Source organism: Hemiscyllium ocellatum, chromosome 6 (genome assembly GCF_020745735.1).
Source record: "Hemiscyllium ocellatum isolate sHemOce1 chromosome 6, sHemOce1.pat.X.cur, whole genome shotgun sequence".
In the NCBI taxonomy this organism is placed as follows: domain Eukaryota; kingdom Metazoa; phylum Chordata; class Chondrichthyes; order Orectolobiformes; family Hemiscylliidae; genus Hemiscyllium; species Hemiscyllium ocellatum.
Window position 1 is genome coordinate 19,084,754 of NC_083406.1, and position 24,516 is coordinate 19,109,269.

The following is a 24,516-nucleotide window of genomic DNA, read 5'->3' on the forward strand; positions in this document are numbered from 1 at the left end:
GTATCATTGATACAACCTATTTGGCCGTGTAATCAGTAAGTTCTTCCACTGTATCTTTAGAAGGTGGTAACATTTCTTAGTCAGTCAGAACAATAAAAGATTTTACACAAACAGGTTCTTGCATGAGTCAATCTGATTTTCATTCCAGGATACACTGTCACACATACGGTACTCTGTTCATCATTGTATCGTGTTAATGAAAGATTTCACCAGCAGCTTTTGCAGAAAGTGACATTGACAGCTTGTTTTCTTTTCTGTTAAATCCTGATCCTGGTGGAGTCCTCTTCTTCAGTTCTCTATCCAAAGGCAGGTCTCAATCATAGCACCATGACTGCTACCATGAGTACGGTAAGGTTAGAAGTCCCAAAATCACCCCAGCTAGAACAGGGTTTGAAATCAATTTCTGTTTGTACCAACTTGATTAACCAACACCCAAACCTCCTCTCAAGAAGTCCATACTTTAGTGACAACGTACACTTTTGCATCCATTTTGTAGCTGGAGCTACAGATTGTGGTGGTAGAGGCTTCAATTTTGTTCCAACACCTGGCTGACTAAGAATATTGGAGACCATCACAAGTTGATACTCAACATGGCTGGTCTCCTGGAGTGGGACTTGTACCTGGTATTTCTGGCTCAGAGGCAGGGATTATTCCAACAGGATCACATTTTTGACAAGCTGTTGAGATTAGATAACCTTGTAATGTGGGGAAAGAGCAAAGGTTTGAAAATGTAAATGAAAGTTTTTAATATGGATGAGACAGAGATGCTATACATTTGATTGTTTTAATCATTGAGCCAAGAGAGAAGCAACAAGCTGTATTAAACAAACAAGTTTATTGAACAATTGAATTCCATTTGATACACCAACACATTAATTTGCTTTTAGAAAAACTGCTGAATCGCACCTTTTGAGAACTTGAATACTTAATTTATTAACATTATGACTGTCCTAGGTCTGTTCCCTTAAATCTAAACCTTTTGTGATTCTTACATAGACTTGATACCAAAATATAATCAGCTCTTACGATGTTAAATCAGGTACATCCCTTCTCTTCCCACACATTTCTGACTTCTGCGCTGCCCAGTGCAATCTCAATATGTGCATGAAGAAAGCTGAAGTCAGATGTGTATAGTCCCTGTAAATGACCTGCTGTTGTCAGTGCTGAAGCAGGATGTTGGTGGCCATATTAAGGTCATTATTGGTTGCTCTCAGAGCTTCCATTGCGTCTACTCTAGAAAAGCCCATCTCCATCAGCCTTGCAACCTGCAACACACAAAAAAAATTCAAATAAGTATAGTGTAATGCAACGTATGCAATCTGTATACATGCCTCTCTCCACACTAGCCAACACTGATGCAGTGGATCAAATGGCACCATAACAATTCTGCGATTCTGGCCTCAGTCCACCTGCTGCACTACAGAAACCATGACCCTTATCTTTGTTCCTTTTAGATTTGGTAACTCCAATTCACCACTGGCTACCCTATCATTTGGCATCTTCCATAAATCGCAAGTTTAACAAAAACTCTGTTGCCCTCACCTGAACTTGCACTCACTCCTGTTTAGCCACATTACGTCAAGCTTCCTGGGCTATGATGGCTGCCAGTTAAGCAACACTCAATATTCGACATGTACCCCTCCATGTCCCCACCCTTTCCAGAACAAGTCTGTAAGAATTGCGAATGAAACATGAGGGAGGACCATCCAGTAAAAGCACATACTCAGGAGAATGAAACTGTGACCCCAGAATCTACAACAAGTGCAAACAAAGGGACCTTTCGACAAAGTTACATTTTAATATTGGTACATTTTAGAAAAGGAATGAGTAATAGCAACCTGACATCTCCATGAACTGAAGATATTGTCTGTTAAATGTCTCAATGTGTCCTCCCACCTGAACTTGCACTCTCTCCTGTTTACCCACCTTACCTCATGCTCACTGGGCTGTAATGGCTGCCAGTTAAACAACATGCAATATTAGATGTGTATCCCTCCATGCTCCACTCTTCCCAAAGCCTGTGGTCTCCTCTAGCCCTGCAACTTTCTGCTGTCTCTGCATCTCACAATTCTGGCCCTTAAACATCTCGGATTGCAAACACTCCATTATTAGTGACTCTGACTTCAGCTGTTTGCGACCCCATACTCTGGAATTTCCTCTCCAGCTTGTTTAAGATGCTCAAAATCTACCTGTTTGACCAAGATGTTGGTCACCGATCCTAAATCATTTACCTACACCTCTGTCAACTACTTTGCACATTTTACCACTTTAAGAGCTATAGAAATACAAGCTGCTGCTGCTGTTAAAATGACATAAAAATGAGAACATTAAATTTGAGATGTTGTTGAAATAGTAGCCAAAGTAGGTCAATGAGCACAATATGGTGATTGGTGAATGGAAAAATTTAAGCTTGCATATGTATCACATTAAGAAAATGTCTGTAAGAATTGCGAATGAAACATGAGGGAGGACTGTCCCAGATAAAGCACATGCTCAGGAGAATGAAACTGTGACCCCAGAATCTACAAGTGCAACAAAGGGACTTTTCAAAAAGTTAGATTTCAGTGTTGGTATATTTTAGAAAAGGAATGAGTAATAGTAACCTGATATCTCCATGAATTGAAGATATGGTCTGTTAAATGTCTCAACATGTCCTCCCACATTCCCTTAAATCAGTGTCCTCTGGTTCCCATGTTTACTGCCAATGAGAACAGTTTATCTCTGTCCACTGGAAATGGGTCACAGTCACAGGATAAAGGGTTAATCATTTAGGAGTTGATTTTGAATACTCACATCACTTTTCATAGCTCAGCATAAGCAGTAGAGGGCAGTAAAACTTTGAGCAAAACATTTCAATACACTGCTATGAAATGACAACTCAACAGTTTTTCAATAAAGCTTATCTTCTGACTAAGTAACAAAAGAAAGTAAATAAAGTCCCTTGATTCAACTATGACATTATAACTTTGAATTCTGGAATCACTTTGTCAGAACCCTAGTGAGGGGAAATGGGTTGCCTGTTATGGTTCAAAGCTGCACTGAGGCTACATTGTGAGTGCCATTATCTTAAACCTAAATGTCACTAACATTAGTAAGACAGTATGAGGGATTTACAGTAAAGATTGGTGTGCCCAAGCTTGACCAGCATGTAATTAAAATGCAACTTCTAAAACCCTTCATTAAAGCCAACTGATTTTCCAAAGCAATGTTTAAAGTACCTTTGGGAAGTGAAATAACTCCAGGGAGGCCGGTATCCCAACACCAAGTCACCCTTTATTTACATGTGCACAATACATGGACGCTGACCAGCTAGCTCAGAGACAGGGCCCACAGTGAGAATTCCTGAGACTTATGTTTATATCTGTCAGCCTGGACTCCCGGAATGGCTCAGGCTAACAGCCCCAGTCAGGGAACTCATAGTCAATGAGATCTACCTGGCCAACCTCATTCCAATCATTACAGGAAGGAATAGTAAAACTTGACTGAGGTCATATGATATAGAGTTTTTAAAGTTGTAAAAGCCATTGTATATGAACGTAAAAATTAAGATCAAGAGGAGGTTGTGCAGCCCCTTGACCCTGCTCTATTACTCAATAACATCATGAATGATTGTCAATCTCAACTCCTACTTCCCTCATATCCCTCAATTCTCATAGTGACCAAAAGGTTGGACCTTTGTCTTGAACATAACCAATGACTGAATTTCGTAACTCACTGGGGTAGAGAATTCCAATAATTCACACCTCTTAGACAGTAGTAATTTTGACCCATCTCAATCTTAAATGATTAACCCTTTATCCTAGGAAACAATGACTCCAGTTCTCGATTCTGCCGCTGGAGAAACAGCCTTTCAACATCCACCCTGTCAGGGCCTTGAAGCAAGTTACACGTTCCAACACAAAATATGTTTCATTGCATATTTTAACATCACTCATGCCTGCATTCTGCTCAAAATTATGAACAGTTTGGACAGAATTGAGAGGGAGCAAACTGTTCTATTGGCAGAAGGTTGCACATTAGGGGCAATGGATTTAAGCTGATTGGCTATAAACTCTTTGCAATTGCACAGAATCGTTCCTCAATGTGATGATAACATTATCAAGTGGATGGCACAGAATTAATAACAACTAACATTTGCAATGTACTATCCCTAACAGTAACATCAGACTCATCCCGGTTTTTAAATTGCTGTCTTGCTGTATTGGTTACCAACCCATCAATGTTGCACTTGCAGTCAGGAATCGAGATTAACCTCAAGAACACTGCTATGAGAGAACACCCAAGACAAAGATCACAGGGATACATCATTTGTCAGTGAATTGTAAAAGTATTTAGCCATGGGAAGGCATGGTGGAGGAAAAGGTAGCTTTCAATTAGAGTCATAGGAAGATGGTGGTTGGAGTTTAATCGGGTTTCCCCCAAGTGCTCTGGTTTCCTCCCAGAGTCCAAAAATGTGCAGGTTAGGTGAATTGGCCATGCTAAATTGCCCGTAGTGTTAGGTGAAGGGGTAAATGTAGCAGAATGGGTCTGGGTGGGTTGCTCTTCGAAGGGTTGGCGTGGACTTGTTGGGCCGAAGGGCCTGTTCCCACACTGTAAGTGATATAATCTAACCTCAGCGCGAGGACATCGCTGCAGGAGTTACTCAGGGTACATTTTTTTCTAATTAACCGATTCAGACATGTCATTATTGCCCTCGAGAGCAGATGGGACTTGAACCTGAACCTCCTGGCCCAGAGGTAGGGGCACTTGCCTCTATGCCACAAGAACCCTGTTTTCTCAGGATAGGCTCAAGCAGCTTGAGCTGCTTCGTCAATGATTCCTCTCTAACATACGGTCAGAAGTTGAAATATGTACTGATGGTCACACAATATACAGCACCCTTTGAAACTCCTTAGGCACTGAAACAAACCATGTACATAAGTAGCAAGAATCAACAACATCCAAGCTTGGGCTGATAAGTGGAGGTAGGATTCATGCCACACAAGTGCCAGGCAATTACCATTTTCAACAAGAGAGAACCTAACCACCACCTCTTTATGCTCAATGGCATCCACTCCCTCCACTAGCGCTACTCAGTAGCAGCAGGATATACTGCCTACAAGATGCACTGCAGAAATTCACCACAGATTTAGACAGCAACTTCCAAAACCATGACCACTTCTATCTAGAATGACAAGGACAGCAGATACATGGGAACAACACAATCCGCCAAGCCACTTACCATCCTGACTTGGAAATACATCACTATTCCTTCACTGTCGCTGGGTCAAAACCTTGGAATTCCCTCTCGAAGGACATTGTGGGTAAACGTACAGCTCATGGACTGCACTGGTTCAAGAAGATAGCTCACCAACAGCTTCTCAAAGGGAACTAGGGATAGGCAATAAATGCTGGCCAGCCAGAAATGCCCATGTCCCATGAGTACTGTAGAAATCTACGATTCTTCTTGTATGATTCTTTTACGAAGCAGTGTGCATCCACTCAGCACCTTGAACATTCATTCCTCTCACCACCAATGCAAAGTGGTGGCAGTATGTACCACCTACAAGATGCAATGTAATAACTCACCAAGGCTCCTTTGATAGCTACTTCCAATCCAACAACCTTTACCACCTAGAAGGACAAGGCTAACACACACATGAGAATCCGGAAGTTCCCCCGCAAGACATGTCATCCTGACTTGGAACTGTATTGGCATTCCTTCAGGATCCTGGATTCTGAACTCCCATCCTAACAGCCTGGTTGGGATCTGTACACACTGAAGAAAGCAATGGTTCAAGAACCCACCTCACCATCACTTTCCTCCGGACAGTTAGGAATGGGCAACAATTGATGGCTAAGCCAGTGACACTCACATTCCCCTGAATGAGTAAAAAAGCACAGGGATGGTTCAAAGCATGATAACATATATCCAGGAATTCATCTAACAATCCTGCTTTACTATGTGGGATGGGAAGTAGAGTGAGTTGTGCTACTTCAAACATTAATCACTGCCACTTATCATGTTTTGGAATAACCAGTGACGTAAGCTAAGATATGTGGTTTCACTAATTTTAATTAAGATATATTTACTGAAACACTTCAAATATCATCTGATATGAAGCATGTAATCTCATTGTAGTGAAGTTTACAGTTCACACTTCCATATACTTCATGTTTTCATCAGAATTGTCTTTACAGTGTACGTAACAAAAATTTGTCTTTCATTTGCTGTGCATCTCAGTTGAGGCTCAGTAGGAAGCAATCTCTTAACTGAGTCAAAGATAGTAGAATCAAATCTCACTCTGGGGAAAGTGAGGACTGCAGATGCTGGAGATCAGAGCCGAAAATGTGTTGCTGGAAAGGGGCAGCAGGTCAGGCAGCATCCAAAGAGCAGGCGAATCGACGTTTCGGGCATGAGCCCTTCTTCAGGAATGAGGAGAGTGTGCCAAGCAGGCTAAGATAAAAGGTAGGGAGGAGGGACTTGGGGGAGGGGCATTGGAAATGCGATAGATGGAAGGAGGTTAAGCTGAGGGTGATAGGCCAGAGTGGGGGTGGGGCCGGAGAGGTTAGGAAGAAGATTGCAGATTAGGAAGGTGGTGCTGAGTTCGAGGGTTGGGACTGAGACAAGATGGGGAAATGAGGAAACTGGAGAAATCTGAGTTCATCCCTTGTGGTTGGAGGGTTCCTAGGCGAAAGATGAGGCGTTCTTCCTCCAGCCGTCGTGTTGCTATGGTCTGGCGATGGAGGAGTCCAAGGACCTGCATGTCCTTGGTGGAGTGGGAGGGGGAGTTGAAGTGTTGAGCCACGGGGTGGTTGGGTTGGTTGGTCTGGGTGTCCCAGAGGTGTGCTCTGAAACGTTCCGCAAGTAGGCGGCCTGTCTCCCCAATATAGAGGAGGCCACATCGGGTGCAGCGGATGCAGCAAATGACGTGTGTGGAGGTGCAGGTGAATTTGTGGCGGATATAGAAGGATCCCTTGGGGCCTTGGAGGGAAGTAAGTGGGGAGGTGTGGGCGCAAGTTTTGCATTTCTTGCGGTTGCAGGGGAAGGTGCCGGGAGTGGAGGTTGGGTTGGTGGGGGGTGTGGACCTGACAAGGGAGTCATGGAGGGAGTAGTCTTTTTGGAACGCTGATAGGGGAGGGGAGGGAAATATATCCCTGGTGGTGGGGGAACCACCCCGTGGCTCAACAGTTCAACTCCTCCTCCCACTCCCACTCCACCAAGGACATGCAGGTCCTTGGACTCCTCCATCGCCAGACCATAGCAACACGACGGCTGGAGGAAGAGCGCTTCATCTTCTGCCTAGGAACCCTCCAACCACAAGGGATGAACTCAGATTTCTCCAGTTTCCTCATTTCCCCTCCCCCCACCTTGTCTCAGTCAAATCCCTCGAACTCAGCACCACCTTCCTAACTTGCAAACTTCTTCCTGATCTCTCCACCCCCATCTCCACTCCGGCCTATCACCCTCACCTTAACCTCCTTTCACCTATCGCATTTCCAAAGCCCCTCCCCCAAGTCCCTCCTCCCTACCTTTTACCTTAGCCTGCTTGGCACACTCTCCTCACTCCTGAAGAAGGGCTCATGCCCGAAACGTTGATTCTCCTGCTCCTTGGATGATGCCTGACCTGCTGCGCCTTTCCAGCAACACATTTACGGCTCACTCTGGGGACCCAAGCACAACACGAGGCTGACACTTATAGTGCAGGTTTTGAGGGAGTACTGCATTGCTGGGCGTGCCATGTTTTGCTTGGGGAATTAAAGTGAGCCCGATTTATCCTTTTGAGTAAATGATGAAAGGTTCCAAAGATGTAAAGGTAAACATTAAAAATTCTTGTTGCACAGTAAACTCCTGAAAGAGGGTAAGTTTTGAAGTGTGAGGGACTTCAATATGCTCAGATTGTGTCTCCACTGCAAGCTATCCATGCCATTAATTCTTTCCCCTTTCTCTGTTGACTGAAGTTAAGGTGAGTGTGCAGTGATCAAGACACCAAAAGAAAATTCTGCCCTTGTAAGGATGAAAGAAATGTACAGGCAACAATTTTCCAATCACTGCACTTCACCCTTGGTGGGTGTTTGTGTGTGCGTGGATGCACGTATATGTGCGTGTGATTCCTCCCCTCAGCAATAAATCCTCTATAACATTCTTTTCATTTTGCAATAGCTCCCTCTATCTGACCAGTGCAACATATTTTTGGCTTTTACAACAGGCACCTGTAATCTCAGTATGGCTGGTTGCGGGAGGCTGGGTGGCTGAGATACGCCCATTCATAACTGTGCAATTTATTTTACTCAGAGTTCTTACATGCAACAGATCTGGTCATATCAGCAGTATCACTGGTGTTCTTGTCAATGTTAGCAGAGTCACTGAATCTACTCTAAATTTTCCAACAGAAAGAGCATTCATCCATCAAGCTCTATGTTGTAAAATATAACGGACAGTTTGGAAAAACTCAGCCTTTGGCTAATTGATCACGGTTCAGGACCAACATATTCCTGTGAGGATGAAAGATAAGGATTGCAAGGTTTGGGAACCATTGATGACAAGAGATATTGAAAGTCGAAAAGAAAATGGAGGCATATGTAAGGTTTAGGAAACTGAAATCAGATAAGGCCCTTGAGGAATAAAAAGGAAGCAAGAAAGAATGTATACAGAGAATTAGGAGGGCTAGAAGGGGCTGTGAAATGTCCTGGACAAATAGGATTAAGGAGAATCTTACAGCATTGCATACTATCAGCAAGAGGGTAGCTCCACTCAGGAACAAAGGAGGGAATTTATACATAGAACCAGAGGAAGGAGCAAAGTCCTTAATGAGTACATTGCACCAATATTTACCACGGAGGAGGGGATTGATGATGGCAAGATTATCGAGTGATGTGATGATTTTGTAGGAGATTTTGAGATTAATGAGGTGGTGGTGTTGGGTGTCTTGAAAAACATTATGGAAGGTACGTCCTCAGGGCCTGATGGGATACATCTCAGGATGCTGAGGAAGGCAAGGGAGGAGATTTCTAGGGCCTCGACAGAGATTTTTGTTTCTCTTTAGCTATAGATGACTGGAGAATAGCCAACACTGTTCCTTTGTTTAAGAAGGGAAACAGGGAATATACAGGAAATTATAAGCTAGTGGACCTTACATCAGTGGTAGGAAACTTATTGGAGAAGATTCTTTGGGCAGATTTATGGCACTTGGTGAATAATGGACTTATTGGGGATAGCATTGCTCAGCGTGGAGAGGTGTTGTCTCTCTATTATATTTGATTGAGTTTGTCAAGGGAGTAACAAAATGATGATGAGGGTTGGGCAATGGATGTTGCATTTGATCAGAACCCTCATGGAAGGTTGGTACAGAAGATTAAGTCATATCCACAGTGACCTGTTAAGTTGAATATAAAATTGGCTTGTGGAAGGATGCTTTTCTGGCTGGAGGTATGTGACAAGGATCAGGACTGGGACCTCTGATGTTGTAAATTATATAAACGGGTTTGGACGGAAATGTAGGTGGCCTGATTAGCAAGTTTTCAGACAACACAAAATTGACAGAGTTGTGGATAGTGAGGAACGTTGTCAAAGGACACAGCAAGGTATAGATCGGTTGGAAAGTTGAGTGGAGAAATAGCAGATAGAGTTTAATCCAGAAGAATGCAAAGTTATGCATTTTGGAAGGTCGAATACAAGAGGAAAGTAAACAGTAAATAGCAGGACCCTTAGGAGCACTGTCATACAGAGAGATCTTGGGGTACAGAAGTATGATGGGGAAGCAGCACTGGTGAATGAGTCAATGAGTCAGGGTTAGGAGTTTAAGTCACGGATTGAGTATTACAGAAAAAAAGATAAAACCAATGGCAGTTTGAAGAAGAATGAAGATTGAAATGGATGGTGTCAGACTAGAACAAGTTGATAAGTTATCTACTTGGGACAAATAACAAAAGATGATGGTGAATATGATATTGTCAGAAGAAGTACAGATATAGGTGTAATTTCGTGAAGGTGAAGGAGAAGGAGATGTTAATAAGAAAACTCAGGGTTAAAATAAGGGAAAAAAATCGCAATACGTTACATTCTATTCACTTGCCTGTGTGTCTCAGAAATCTGGACAATAAGTACGATCTGTCACATAAAAATAGAAGCCTTTGAAATGTAGATGCAGATGAAGCAGTAATTGAAATGACAAGAAAAAAACCTCTAAAAAGTGACATAAGTAAAAGAAAATGTCAGTATTTCAGTTGCTGGATCAAAGCCAATAGAGCTCCAGAAAACTCTTCTAGATGTCAGGAAAGTGAGGGGTCAACCTAGATATCATTAGATGATATTGGTTACAACATCCACTGCAGCTTATCTGTAAGGTGCAAGACAAATCAATGTGACAGACCAGGATAGCAGGTTTCCTGATAGGAGTGGTCATAAGTAGGAACAGGAGGAATAAGACGGAGATACAACTAGCGAGACAATTAAAGATTGGATTAAGAGACAGAAACAGAAATATGCAAGTAAACTTTTTAATATTGAAGAAGAATTTATACCTTGTACGACCGAGACTCCAATTTAAATGATTTTCTTTTAGCGTGGAGAGATTGCTGGCAATACGATACAATTATCCTGTCATTAAAATCAACTCATCCCTATGATACTGTGGGTGGACAAGTGTCAAATTTATACCTGCCCACCATAAAAATAAACAATGAAAGGCCAATTCAACATCTCTGCCGATGCCTTAATGGAACTAGCATTAGGGCTTTCTGGCACAGTGGTAGTATCTCTACTTCTGAGCCAGAAGGCCCAACTTCAAATTTCACTTGCTTTATAGGTGAGTCTTAATCTGAACAGGTAGATTAAGTGTCCACAGTTGTCATGGACAGGCGTGTAGCAATGTGCAGCAATTCTGCACATTCCGCCATTTAATTATGGCTTTCTCCCTGTAATCTATAATCCCTTTGACAATCAATCTTAAATATACTCACTGACGTGACCTCTGCAGCCTTCTGTGGCAATGAATGCCTATTGCTGCCCCAACAGAAGGTGAGCAAACACTGTCCAATGCCTCGATGTACCTCAGTCCACAATCCATTGGGGTCTCTTATGGGCATGCCAATTGTCCTGGCTGTGTGCATTACAAACCTCTGGTGGTGCTATGCCAATGGAACTGTTGTCAATCCGACTGCTCAGCAGTTCCAGAGGTTTGGACATCCTCCCCACTTCCCATTGAGGAACTGAAATCTGACTCTCCAGCTCTTCAGGCCACCTACAGCACCTACAGTTTTGGCAGTGGGGAGGGCTTCTTCCTGGCCTATTGGCTTGCTGCTGCTTCTCCTCTTTTTAACCAACTCACTCTTCAACCCATGATCTTGGTGGCCAATATATACATTAATAATGGCAACGCATTGTTAAGAAACCGTTTTTTTTGGTCTCTCTGTGTTGGACAGTCATGCACATGATGCTGATTTTACACTCCTTCCAAGGTTGCCTCTTGGCTTTATTGGAAATTATATTGAAGGGGTGTGCACTGTGGCCATTGCACTCCAACGTACAGTGTAAGACCAACATTGCATCTCCTGTACATTGTTATTTCTTGAATTATATGAATACCATCCTTCAGTTTATACCAATAGGTGGCACTAACAATCCACCAGTGGATTGTCAGCTTCTGCATTAGTAAAAAATGAGTGTTTTATTTTGCTGGGAGGAGGCGTTTACCCAACTGATTGGTAAATGGGGTACAACAGTAAAGAGATCTCAGGGCACAGTTGCACAAATCACTAAAAACAGCAACACAGCAAAAAATACATTGTGGTTTGTTTCTAAAAGGTTAGAATTGAAAAGCAGTATAATGTTAAGTACACAAACAAATACACGTAGCCCATTCTGCACCTCGGGCCTGCTCTGCTATTTAATGAGATGATGGCTGATCTAAATGCATTGACCCCAAGGAGTGACCATGGCCACCCTGCTAACTGATTTGGAACAACCGACAGATGACCTGACTCCTGACTGATCTTGGTGTGGCTCCTCGACTGACTTACTGCTAACCTTGGCAAGTGGTTACTTTGGACGTGCAGAGCCACTCCACAGGCTGTGACGATATGGACTCCCTGGCCATGAATGCTCCAACTTGCTGACAGGCTGCGTCCAAGCTTCTTAATTGAGATTGGATGATCCCTTGACTTGTGGGATCTTTTGACTGATGGTAGTGCTCATAGACTGACTGAGGACAATTTTCTTTACAGTTTGAGATATGGTCATTTGTCAATGCACAGGGTGTGTTTGCCACATAAGCTGCTGCACATACTACGTGTGGGACAAAGATGTAGCCCAGTGTTATATACCAACATGACTACCCCTTTGAGTGATCACTGCTAACAACCATGACATGCTGCCTGGTTTTCTGTCTGTGCTAAAAGCAAAGGAAGACAGAAGTATAGATTAGATTAGATTACTTACAGTGTGGAAACAGGCCCTTCGGCCCAACAAGTCCACACCGACCCGCCGAAGCGCAACCCACCCAGACCCCTACATTTACCCCTTACCTAACACTACGGGCAATTTAGCATGGCCAATTCACCTGAGCCGCACATCTTTGGACTGTGGGAGGAAACCGGAGCACCCGGAGGAAACCCACGCAGACACGGGGAGAACGTGCAAACTCCACACAGTCAGTCACCTGAGTCGGGAATTGAACCCGGGTCTCAGGCGCTGTGAGGCAGCAGTGCTAACCACTGTGCCACCGTGCCGCCCAAATAGTGAGGTTGTAAGCTCTGAATGAAGTAATGTACAAAAAGGCAAGGCAAGACAGGCATGCTGTATGCATCCAACCAAACACAAAGTGAGTCAGTACTAGGACAGCAGGATAAGATCCTGAGATGCACCCTGTTTCAATGGATGAGATGCATGCCAGATATCTCAGAAACACCTTCTTTCACTGTTATCATATCTATTAGTTACTAAAAATCTAGCAATCTCCATCTTCAAATGGCTGAACATTCACAGCTCTTCAGTGCAGTAAATTCCAAACATTCACTAGCCTTTGAGCAAATAAATGTTTTCTCATCTCCATCCTAAGTGACCATCCCTTACCTTGTTACCATGCCCCTTTGGGGAAAAGAGCATCTCAGCATTTACATTGTCAAGTGCCTTAAGAATTTTAAGCATTTAAATTAGAAACCTTTTCTCTCCTTCTAAAACACCAAGAAGTGTAGGCCTTGCTTACTCAATCTCCCCAGATAGCCAATCTCCAGATCCCAGGGAACACTGTTGTGTAACTTTGCATTGAAGTAAGTATGTGCAACAAGTATATTTGATGAAGAAGCATTGAAGAATCATGTTCAGCATTGCTGGTTTCTGAGGACGGTATAAATCAGTAACAAAATATTCCAAGATGAATGACTCGCAATGCAAAATGCAAACTTTTTATTTTAGTTATAAAAGTTTTAAAAGACTTGTCATGTGCCACAGGAATGCTTACCTGCTCTTCAGAAACTGGAGCAACTGTGGAAGGTCTGTTCAGTCCACTCTCTTGTTGTTGATTGTTAGCAGGAAATCTGTTACGCAGTGGTGGGAACAGCCTATTCCAGTTAATTAGACCACCCTGAAATTTACAAAGAAATTTAAATGTTTCCACTCAATGCAACTCAAATGTCACAAGATTCCACTTGCAGAGGAGATATACGTTGCAGACAATGTCTCATTGATCACTGAGCTTCTGCTTTGGCTGCGTTTGGAAAATTCCATTCACTGGTTACACTTCAACTTTTCATGAAAACACCTTTTCAAACCCATGAACGTAAGGCTATGAACCAGTGCAATGGGACAGCAAAATAGAATACATGTGCATTTTTTAAAAAAATCATTAAAATGTTCTCAAGAGTGGCAATCTGGTCTTGTTAATGCAGCTGAAAATATGTTTATCACCAAAAATAAGCAGCTTCAATCAACAATGTAGTCTTCAAGCTGTGAGAAACATGAGCCAAAAAATCATGATGTGGATGTTGGACTGGGGTGGACAAGATCAGAAGTCAGGTTTATAGTCCGACAGATTTATTTGAAATCACCAGCTTTTGGAGCACTGCCCCTTTGTCAGGTGAAGCGAGAGAGAAGCACACAGTCACAGAATTTATAGGCAGGTAGATCAATGGGCGGAGAGATGTAAAGATCATATAAATGGCATGAGTGGAGTGTCAACAGGACGAACAACAGATCTTTGCAAGCGATCAAGAGCGTCAGATGGTGTGAGTAAAGTGTCAACCGCTGAATAACAAGTGAAGGGATGACTCATAATCTGATTAAATCAAGCAAAGAGATAATTATAAAAGATTAAAAATACCGTGGTACTGGAGACAAACCAAATGACTGGAATAACATGATAGCTATACCAGCCATATGCTGAGGTTTTAATCAAAATAATAAGCAATCCAAAACTGTACAAAAAAAACCGTGCAAGGATTGCAACAAACACTACATTGGAAAATTAATCACCAGGATACATGAACATCAATTAGCAACAAAATGACATGACCCTCTCTCACTAGTATCCTTACATTCAGAGGAGGAAGGATACCACTTCAACTGGGACAACACATCCATTCTAGGACAAGCCAAACAGAGGCACGCATAAGAATTCCGAGAAGCATGGCATTCTAACCGGAACTCGATCAACAAGCACATTGAGTTAAACCCCCATCTACCACCCCTTGAGAATATGAACAGGAAATGACATCACCAAAGGAGATGACATCACCAACCCAAAGAAACCCAAACATATAAATAGAAAGCAGGAATTATCAACAGTGCTTCGCCCGGAGGCCCATTGAAGATGTTACCTAGTAGAGTAACGAAACGTCTGGAAATGAACCTTCCAGCTCAGTGAGCAAACCTACATCCAGAACCTCAACCTGAGCTACAAATCTTCTCAAAGCTCGCCAGTACAAATGAATTAAAGTAGAGAGATCATTTCAATTTATCACGGTGATGGTGTCAGAACAGGACAGCAAGGAAGATTTTACGGACACAGAACAGGTGGGGTTACAAGTAGCATAACATGAATCCAAGATCACGGTTGAGGCCATCGCCATGGGTACAGAATTTGGCTATCAGTTTCTGCTCGGTGATTCTGTGTTGTTGTGTATCTCGAAGGCTGCCTTGGAGGACCCTTACCCAAAACTCGGAGGCTGAACACCTTTGACTGCTGAAGTATTTCCCAACTGGGAGGGAACATCCTGTCTGGCGATTGTTGCGCAGTGTCCATTCATCCATTGCCATAGTGTTTGTGTGGTCTCGCCGATGTACCATGCCTCGGGGCATCCTTGCCTGCAGCATATGAGATGGACAACATAAGCCGAGTCACATGAGTATCTGCCGTGTACATGGTGGATGCTGTTCCCACGTGTGATAGTAGTATCCATGTCGATGATCTATGATGTCTTGCAGAGGTTTCCATGGAAGGGTTGTGTGGTGTCGTGGTCGATGTTGCCCTGAAGGCTGGGTAGTTTGCTGCGTAACAATGGCCTGTTTAAGGTTTGGTCGTTGTTTGCAGGCGAGAAGTGGAGGCGTAGGGACGAACTTGGCAAGATGCTCGTCGTCATCAATGACATGTTCAAGGCTGCGAAGAACATGACATTGTTTCTGTACTCTGGGGAAGTACTGGACAATGAAGGGTACTGTATCAAACATATTCTGTACATGTCTTCTGAGGAGGTTGTTATGGTTTTTCACTGGGGCACCAGTTGGAAACTGGTGATCGATGAGTTGAGCAGCATTTCCCGTTCTTATGAGGGTGTCCTTCAAAATCTTAAAGTGTCCATTGCATTCTTCCTCATCTAAGCAGATCCTGTGTATGCACAGGGCTTGTCCATAGGGGATGGCCTCTTTAACACATTTAGGATGGAAGTGACAGAAGTACAAACTCACATCACCACCCCCCCCCGGATAAGCCCTGTGCATACACGGGATTTGCTCACGAAAGGAGGAATGTAACGGATAATTAAAGATTTTGAAAGATGCCCTCATAAGAACAGGAAATGATGTTCAATGCATCGATTGCCAGTTCCCACGCGCCACAGCAAAAAACTGCAACGTCCTCCTCAGAGGACAGACACAGGATACGACCGATAGAGTACTCTTCATCGTCCAGTACTTCCCCTGAGTGAAGAAATTGCACCAGGTTCTTTGCAGCTTTCAACATGTCACTGATGACAACAAACATCTCACCAAGATATCCCGAGCCCTCCACTTCTTGCCTTCAAACCATAGCCAAACCCTAACATGGTAAGAGTCCTCCAAGGTGGACTTTGAGATACACAACATTGCACAACTGTCGAGCAGAAACCGATTGCCAAGTTTCATACCCAGGACGGCCTCACCTGTAATCTTGGGCTCATGGTGCACTACTTGCAACCCCATCATACATCCTATATCCATAAAATCTTCCTTACTGTTCTGTTCTGACACTATCACCTTGAAAAATTGTTATGATCTCTCTAACTTAACTAGTTTGTACAATTTTGGATTATTCATTACTTTGGTTAGGCCTTCGGCATGCAACTCTTGTATCTATTATGTTATTCCAGTCATTTGGTTTGTCTCCAGCACCACCTTATTTTTAATTTTTTGGAATTATCTTTCTGCCTCGTTTAATCAGATTATAGGTCATCCCTTCGCCTGTTATTCAGCGGTTGACACTTTACTTACACAGTCTGACGCTCTTGATCATCTGCCTGTTATTAATCGACCTGTTGACATCCACTCATGCCATTTCTATGATCTTTTGACCTCTCTGCCTATAAATTCCGTGCCTATGTGCTTCTCCCTCAGTCCATCTGATGAAGGAGCAATGCTCTGAAAGCTTGTAATTTCAAATAAACCTGTTGGACTATAACCTGGTATCGTCTGATTTCTCACAAAAAAATCATTGAAATTGTCTTCAAAAATCTATACCAAACCATTGGTAAGGTTAGGGTTACCATTAAGGTAGACAATTATATAACTTGCCCTGTTAAAATTTGGAAAAGTGCCAACTAATGCGGTTAAGAGAACAAGTAAAACTTACAATACTATGTGACTTTGGACCTTCATCTTTACTGCTGCCTCATAAGGTTCTACAGGATTGCATGAAGACAATGAGCAAAAACTTAACCATAATACTTAGATTTTTGTCATTGCCATATTGCTTCTTGCAGGAGAGTAAGATTCAAAAAGAAACCAGATACATACAAAAGTTCCATTCTCTTTTATTGTTTGCAATGTCTTCAGTTTTTACTGGGCAGCAAGATAGCTAATGTTTTGTACTGTTTACAAATAAGGTTCTGTGAAAATTTATATTCAAGATGAAGTTCACTACTCAGATAATACCTGAAGCAATAACCAACTGTTCTGTACATGTACGGCGCATGGTATGTCATTGAGTCATGGAGATGTACAGCACGGAAACAGACCCTTACGTCCAACTCGCCCATGCTGACCAGATATCCTAAACTAACCTAGTCCCATTTGTCAGCACTTGCCCCATATCCCTCTGACACTTTCCTATTCATATACACGTCCAGATGCCTTTTAAATGCTGTAATTGTAACAACCTCCACCACTTCCTCTCGCAGTTCATTCCATACAAGCATTACCTTCTGTGTGAAAAAGTTGCCCCTTAGATCCCTTTTATATCTTTCCCCTCTCACCCTAAACCTATGCCCTCTAGTTCTGGACTCCACCACCCCAGGGAAAAGACCTCTCATGATTTTATAAACCTCTATAAGGTCACCCCTCAGCCTCCGACGCGCCAGGGAAAACAGCCCCAGCATATTCGGCTTCTCCAATCCTGGCAACATCCTTGTAATGATCATCGGTATCTGGTGTATAGTGGATTGTGCGATTGTATTAAATCAGACAGTTGTGGGCTCAAGTTCAATCCCAGAGACCTAAGCATCAAAATCAGTGCAGTAAGAAAATGTCTCCCAAGTGACATGTAAAACTGCGGCAAAATGATCCTTGGCATTATCTTGAATAAAAGCATGCATCCCAGTCATTATTTATCTCTCAATGGATATCATTAAAACATCTTATTTAGTTAAGATCTTACTTTTTAGTAGGTACATTGTGTGCAAATGAGCTGCCTTATTTTTTATAACACAACAGTGAAAACGTTTTAAAAATGTACGTAAGGTGCTGTTGGACACCACATGAAGAAGAATGATTGATTATCAAAAGACTGATACAGTAAAAGTTGAACTGAATGTTATCAAAGGAATTGTTATTTAAGAGTACTCTAAAAGCTATTCAGTGGAAAAAGCAAATGAATTAACATTGTCCTCTATTACATAATTGGCAAAGTGCCAACAGAAAGTCTAACTCGGGCACATGGAAGCACAAAAGCTCAGTTAGACCAGGAGGAAATGAAAGAACTGTTAATGCAAATGGAAGTGAAGAAATTAACAGACTCAAAATTATCTCCCACCTTTCAATTAATAGACATTAAAAATTGCCTTCTATTGTCAAATCAATTTTATCTCTGGATTTAGGAGCCATATTTCTCACAACATGAGCAGTTGGTTCAATACAAATGCCAAGCAAATAAAAACTTTGCCCACTTGCAATCATGTTCTTTCTACTGGATTAATCCAGTCTGCATGAAAATTCAGTGCTTTATTACGTGAGATGAAAAGGTCAGGTTGAGTGACTGAAGTCACCACTTTTATTTGACATGCAGAAAGTGCAAGTTTGCAATAACAGAAAAACAATCGACTATCTTGTCACAGAACAGCGAGGAGGACTGGTGAAGAGTAGAACAAAAATATTCAAGATGTTGTCAATTTCTATCATTGTGTTGGAATATAATATCAATGTTATCCTGGATCTGATGGCTGTGAGATGATGGAGGTCGTCAAGATTCTGATGGATTATATAAATAAATAATAATAACTTGGGATTTTTGGAGAGATGGTTAAAAGAGGTCACACATTTACTGTAACAGCAAAACAAACTGAAGCTGTAACTGGATTTACTTTATGCAGACAGTGGTTAGAATACAAAACATTTAGTCTCCCAGGTCGTGTTGAAATGAAATCCTTTGAAATGGAAATTTCATGGATTTTGAGAAAGAAGTGAACACAGATTGTATGGAAAAGTGCAATGAGACGCAGTGATTCTTCAGGAGAAAATAACCAGTAGCACTGAGCAAATGGGCAGAATGGCCTCTTTCTGTCATATTCAATAGACCAAGGTGTGGTATGTACTTTAAACAGGCTGAAGTGAATTATTAAATCAAATGGCGAATGGGGCGCAAACAGTCAGTTTAATGAGTATGCTTGCATTTTGTGTTTATTAATAGCTCTGTAGACAAGTCATAGAGTCATACAACATGGATATGGACCCTTTGGTCCAACCAGTCCATGCTGAGTGTAATCCCAAACTAAGCTAGTCCCACCTACCTGCTCCTGGCCACATTCCTCCTAATTTTGGCACAAGCAAATTTCTTACAGCGCCAGCTTTGAAGCAGCCACTTTGAGATATACATGAACAGGGTAAGAGCATTTCGCCTGTTTCTTACAATTATTACAAGTATTACAATTACTGCCCCAACAATATAACATGCACTTATATAGGATCTTTGACATAGCAAAGCTTCGCAAATCACTTCACAAAAATGTTATTAAACAAAATGTGACACCATAAAGAGAAATTAAGAGATAGGTATCTGTTTGGTAAAGACACAGGAGTGTCTTAGAGGAGGAGAGTGAGGTACAGAAGCAAAAGATTGGGCAGAAAGAATGTCAATGCGTAGGGACAAGTTCACCAATGATTCACCAAAATTCAAAAATGCTGAATCAATTAAAAATGGGAAAGAGTAGGAAAGCCAGAAGGAGTGGAGTCCAGATATCTTAGAGGTGGCTGGATGAGGTTTCAGAGTCAGGGAAGGTTAAGTCATGGTGGGTTTTGAAAACAAGGATATAAAGTTTTAAATTGACACTGATGGATCAGAATTCAATATAATTAAGCCTCACCTACAAAATGCCAGCAACTGGGAATCCAACATCAACTGTGAAGCAATGCATTGGAACATTTATTTTTACTAAGAATAAGCAGTGATATAAGCTGAAATTGTTGAAACAAATTGAAATGCAGGGCAAATTCTCTTCCTCCTATTATCTTTGGCAATGAGAAAGTGGAATTATAACTTGTTTTGACAAATTTCTTTTCACAGAAATTATAATTGAATGAGTCAGTGTCTACCAAGAAAGTTTGAAAAGTTGGACACACATAATCAAGATTTCAGATCTATCACTCTAAGTTGTACTAAGGACTAATATCGGATAGGCAAAACAATTCACTTACAACTTATTATGCCTTCGGAAAAACACAGGTCTCATGCTACAGCCCCACCACCCCATACAACACATCATCTTTTTTTAAGGCTTTCAAAGTGTCAACGTTAAATTGCAAGTCAAAACACAATCTGTCACGGGCAACAATCATTTAGTAATATCATAGCAAAATGCCTGGTCACTTATACCAATGAACCTTACCTACAAACAGGATGAGGACTGGATGAGGTTGGGGATAAATATTTGCCTCAAGACAGTAGGGAAACTCTGCTGCTTTACTTCAATTTAGAGCTATGGGATGTCTTATGTCTCTACATTAAAGGGAAGGCTGGACCATGGTATAGGAATACTTGAATTAGGCAAGCTACTTACATCTGCGTTGTAATTAGTCTGATGGCTGTTGTAGTCAAAATAAAGAAGGGAGAAAACATTCTCTCAATTTTAAAACAATGGTTAAACATAAAAGGTAATTTTCCGACCTAAATTGCCCAAGCTTACATATAATAGTCCATCTTTCTTAAATGCTACAGAAATCTTATATCCAGAAAATTTGCTTGCATTCTATGTGAAAATGTTGATAATTAACTAAGTTCTACACTTTCATAATTAGGCTAAACTAGACTTTAATCCTTGTTTAATTGGTAACACGGAGCAATAGGATATGACCAGCAATGTTATGTAATTGCATATATTTTATAGCTCTGTTAACGTAGCAAAGCAACTCACTATCCTTCACAGAAACATTACTAAATAAATTTGACATTGAGCTACACAAGGAGATATTAAGATAGGTAATCAAAAATTTGATCAAAAAAAATTTTTAAGGTGTGATTTGTATGATGATAGAAAGTTCAGGAAGGAATTTCAGACCTCCAAGCAGCTGAAGGCAAGGCCACCAATTATGGAGCAACAGGATCAAACATAAACAAGAGGCCAGAATCGGAAAAGTGCAGAGATCTCGAAAGATTGTAGGGTTGGATGTGGTTAGAGGGATTAGCAAGGGCATGGACATCAAAGGATTGAAAAGGAGGTTATGAATTTAACATTGTTTGTCTGAAGACCAAAGTAGGTTACGAGTACGGGGAGACGTGTGCATGGGACTTGCTGTGACAAGCAACGTTTAACGTGAATTTAAGATTATGGAGGGTAGAATGTTAAAGAATGGCCAGGAGTGCTTTGGAATAGTCAAATCTGCAGGTAACAAAGGCATGGTGGATGGGTGCAGCAGCAGACAGCTGATGCGAGGGAGTTGTCAGGGACTGATGGAGAGGTGGAAATAGGTGATAAAATGTAATTTGAAGGTTGTAAGTCGTCTGGTTTGGCCTCATGAAATTGCTTAAGAAAGACAGTGAATCAACAGCTGTGAATAAAGTTTGCAGAACTGTTCAATGATAATGGCTTCAGTCATCCCAATTTTTAATTGGAAAAAAAGTGCTGGAGAAACTCAGCAGGTCAGGTGCATGTACATGTTATAATTATTCTTGTTATTCTACAATACAGTATGCATTATGTTGTAAATCAGAATTGATTCTTACAACAAATATTCATGAGTAATTACAACAAAGTTGCAGCTTCAGACCTTAAATACTCACAAGCTCACACACAGACAATATCCTAGAATTCTCATAGTGCTGATATTAACTTAAAAAGATTTCTTCTGTTACAATTTAGCTGTAGATATATTCTGACTTGAGACAATTTTACTAGTTTGAAAACTGCTGTGGGAGAGGATTTTTCATTAGAGAGGAGACAGAGAGGTCTGCAGATGTTGGAGATCAGAATTGAGAGTGTGTTGCTGGAAAAGCACAGCAGACCAGGCAGCATCCGAGAAGCGATGTTTAGGGCAGGAGCCCTTCATCAGGAATGAGGCTGGAAACCTCGGGGGTGGAAAGATAAATAGGAGGGGTGGGGGGGGGTGGGGAGAAGATAGCTGAGAGTGCAAAAGGTGGATGGAGGTGGGATAAAAGTGATAGACCGGAGAGGATGGTGGAGTGGATAGGTGGGAAGGAAGATTGACAGGTGATACAGCTCATGAAGTGGGGGGAGGGGAAAACTGGTGTGGACTTCACCAGTTTCCTCATTTCCACTCTCCCCATCTTACCCCAGTTCCAATCTTCCAGCCCAGCACCGCCCTCATGACCTGTCCCACCTGTCAATCTTCCTTCCCACCTATCCGCTCCACCCTCCTCTCCGACCTATCACCTTTACCCTCACCTCCACCTTTTGCACTCTCAGCTACCTTCTCCCCAGCCCCACCCCCTTCCCATTTATCTCTCCACCTGAGGCTCCCAGCCTCATTCCTGATTAAGGCTCCTGCCCGAAATTTTCCTGCTCCTCGGATGGCGCCTGACCTGCTGTGCTTTTCCAGCAATATACTCTCAACATTATTCATTACAGAGTCCACTTCATAGTTGGTAAAGCTGATTAAGTTCCTTTAATAATTTGAAATTTCTCATAGTAGAAATTTTAAACTCACAATAAGATTGACTAGGTAGGGCTATCTTACTAAGGTGGATGGGTAGGGGTAAGAGATGGTTGAACCATTAAATAGAGCCAGCAACCATAAGAATACAGCCACAGAACAAAATACTGAACTTTGAAACATTTTTCAACACTTTTTTTCTATACCCTTGGATAGAATTATCCTGGTGCTTCTCCAGAAGAGAAATTACATTTTCAACATTTTACATAAAATGTTACAGCACAGAAACAGGCCATTGGTCATCTCTGATTTATGTCATTGTTAATACTCCACACAGGCCTGCTCCATCCCCATCTTCAGCTCACCATGTTAACAGATTAATTTGTTGCTTTCACATTTCTTAAAGGGTTTTGATAAGGTAAATTAAAAGCCATTTCCCTCAGGGACCAGAAGACACTGTTTACTGTCAAAAGAACAATAAGAAAATAAAATGTACACAAATTAGTATGATCTGGAGTGAAACTTTGAAAAGAGAAATGGATAAACATGTGAGGGAGAAAATTCCTTGCAAAGCTGCAGGAATAACTGGTTGGTCTTTTAATGAGCCAACAAAGGTTCCGTGGACTGAATGGCCTCCTCCTGTGCTATATTATTCTATGGTTTTCATGCACCCTCATTTACTATATTTATTTTATTCACTCAGCCACTCTTTCTGGTAGCAAGTTCCAAATTCTGTCCACTTTCTGGGTACTGAAGTTTTATCTGCATTTACTGGCTTATACTTTTGACTGCCAGTTTTGGAAGAAATTAAGTCAATTTGCTTTACTATAATTCTGAACTAACAGACTGTATAGGGGATGAATTACCAAGGGCATGAAGAAACGAGCTCATTAGGGTCAGTTACCTTAGATTCTAAACATAGTTCAATCTTGACCGATCTTATAGAATTGTTTGAAGGAAATAACAGAGTAAAGATAACGGAGACGCAGAGGATGTAGTATATCGATGTTCAAAACGTATCAGCAAAAGCACTGAGCCGATGCATGGCAAAGATAACACACAAATAATGCTGCCTTGTAGACAGGTAGGGTGGAGAACAAAGGTCAAAGGTTAGGGGCAAAAGAAAATTATTTAGAATAGTCAGAGGTTTTGGGTGCTGTTCACCGGTCTACTATGCCTATGCTATCTCTTCCTAACAGTAATCTAATCAGTTCCATTCCCACAGCCTGTAAAGTGCTTCAGCTTTGTTTATATATCCAGTTCCCTTTTCAAAGTTATTGAATCTGCTTTCATCACCCCTTCAGGCAGTGCAGGCAGATCATAACAAATGTATCCTCTTTGGTTCTTCTGACACTTATTGTCAAACTACAAGCTTTGGACTTAAGATCTGTGAATAATATTACATTTTGCTGTTGACAACAAATTGATGAGGATGAGGAGGAGTGATTATTATGGAAAACTGTACCCAAGATTATGAGACAACAGGAAATTCTTCTGCAGAATTAAAGCTTCTCCTTGTACCATATCCCTGTTTGATGAATCACCAACTGCAACAACAGGACAGATAAGACCATGAGACATAGACATAGGAGTGGAAGTAAGGCCATTCGGCCCATCGAATCCACTCGATGTAACTAATACAAGAAAATCTTCCCTAAATGGTGTCAAATGGATGAGCACTCAGATCGATGCTTGCTCTAAGCTGTTTGTGTGCATATGGCTGTACAACAATATTAAAGAGTTGAAGAAACATCAAAAAAGCCAATCTTGCATTTATATGCCATCTTTCCTGAGCCCCGAACATCTTAAAG

The 24,516-nt window shown here is 41.6% G+C and overlaps 1 protein-coding gene across 1 annotated transcript in view; it reads right to left on the reverse strand.

Annotated features, from left to right (window-relative positions):
* Positions 1 to 816: 816 nt before the first annotated feature.
* Positions 817 to 24,516, reverse strand: part of ubac2 (UBA domain containing 2) — a 266,984-nt gene continuing 243,284 nt past the window's right edge. Inside the window, exons 8-9 of the mRNA XM_060825853.1 lie at positions 13,440 to 13,562; positions 817 to 1,265 (exon numbers count right to left, since the gene is read on the reverse strand). Coding sequence (XP_060681836.1) covers positions 1,158 to 1,265; positions 13,440 to 13,562 — 231 coding nt within the window. The 3' untranslated portion in view covers positions 817 to 1,157. The remainder of the gene's footprint in view (positions 1,266 to 13,439; positions 13,563 to 24,516) is intronic.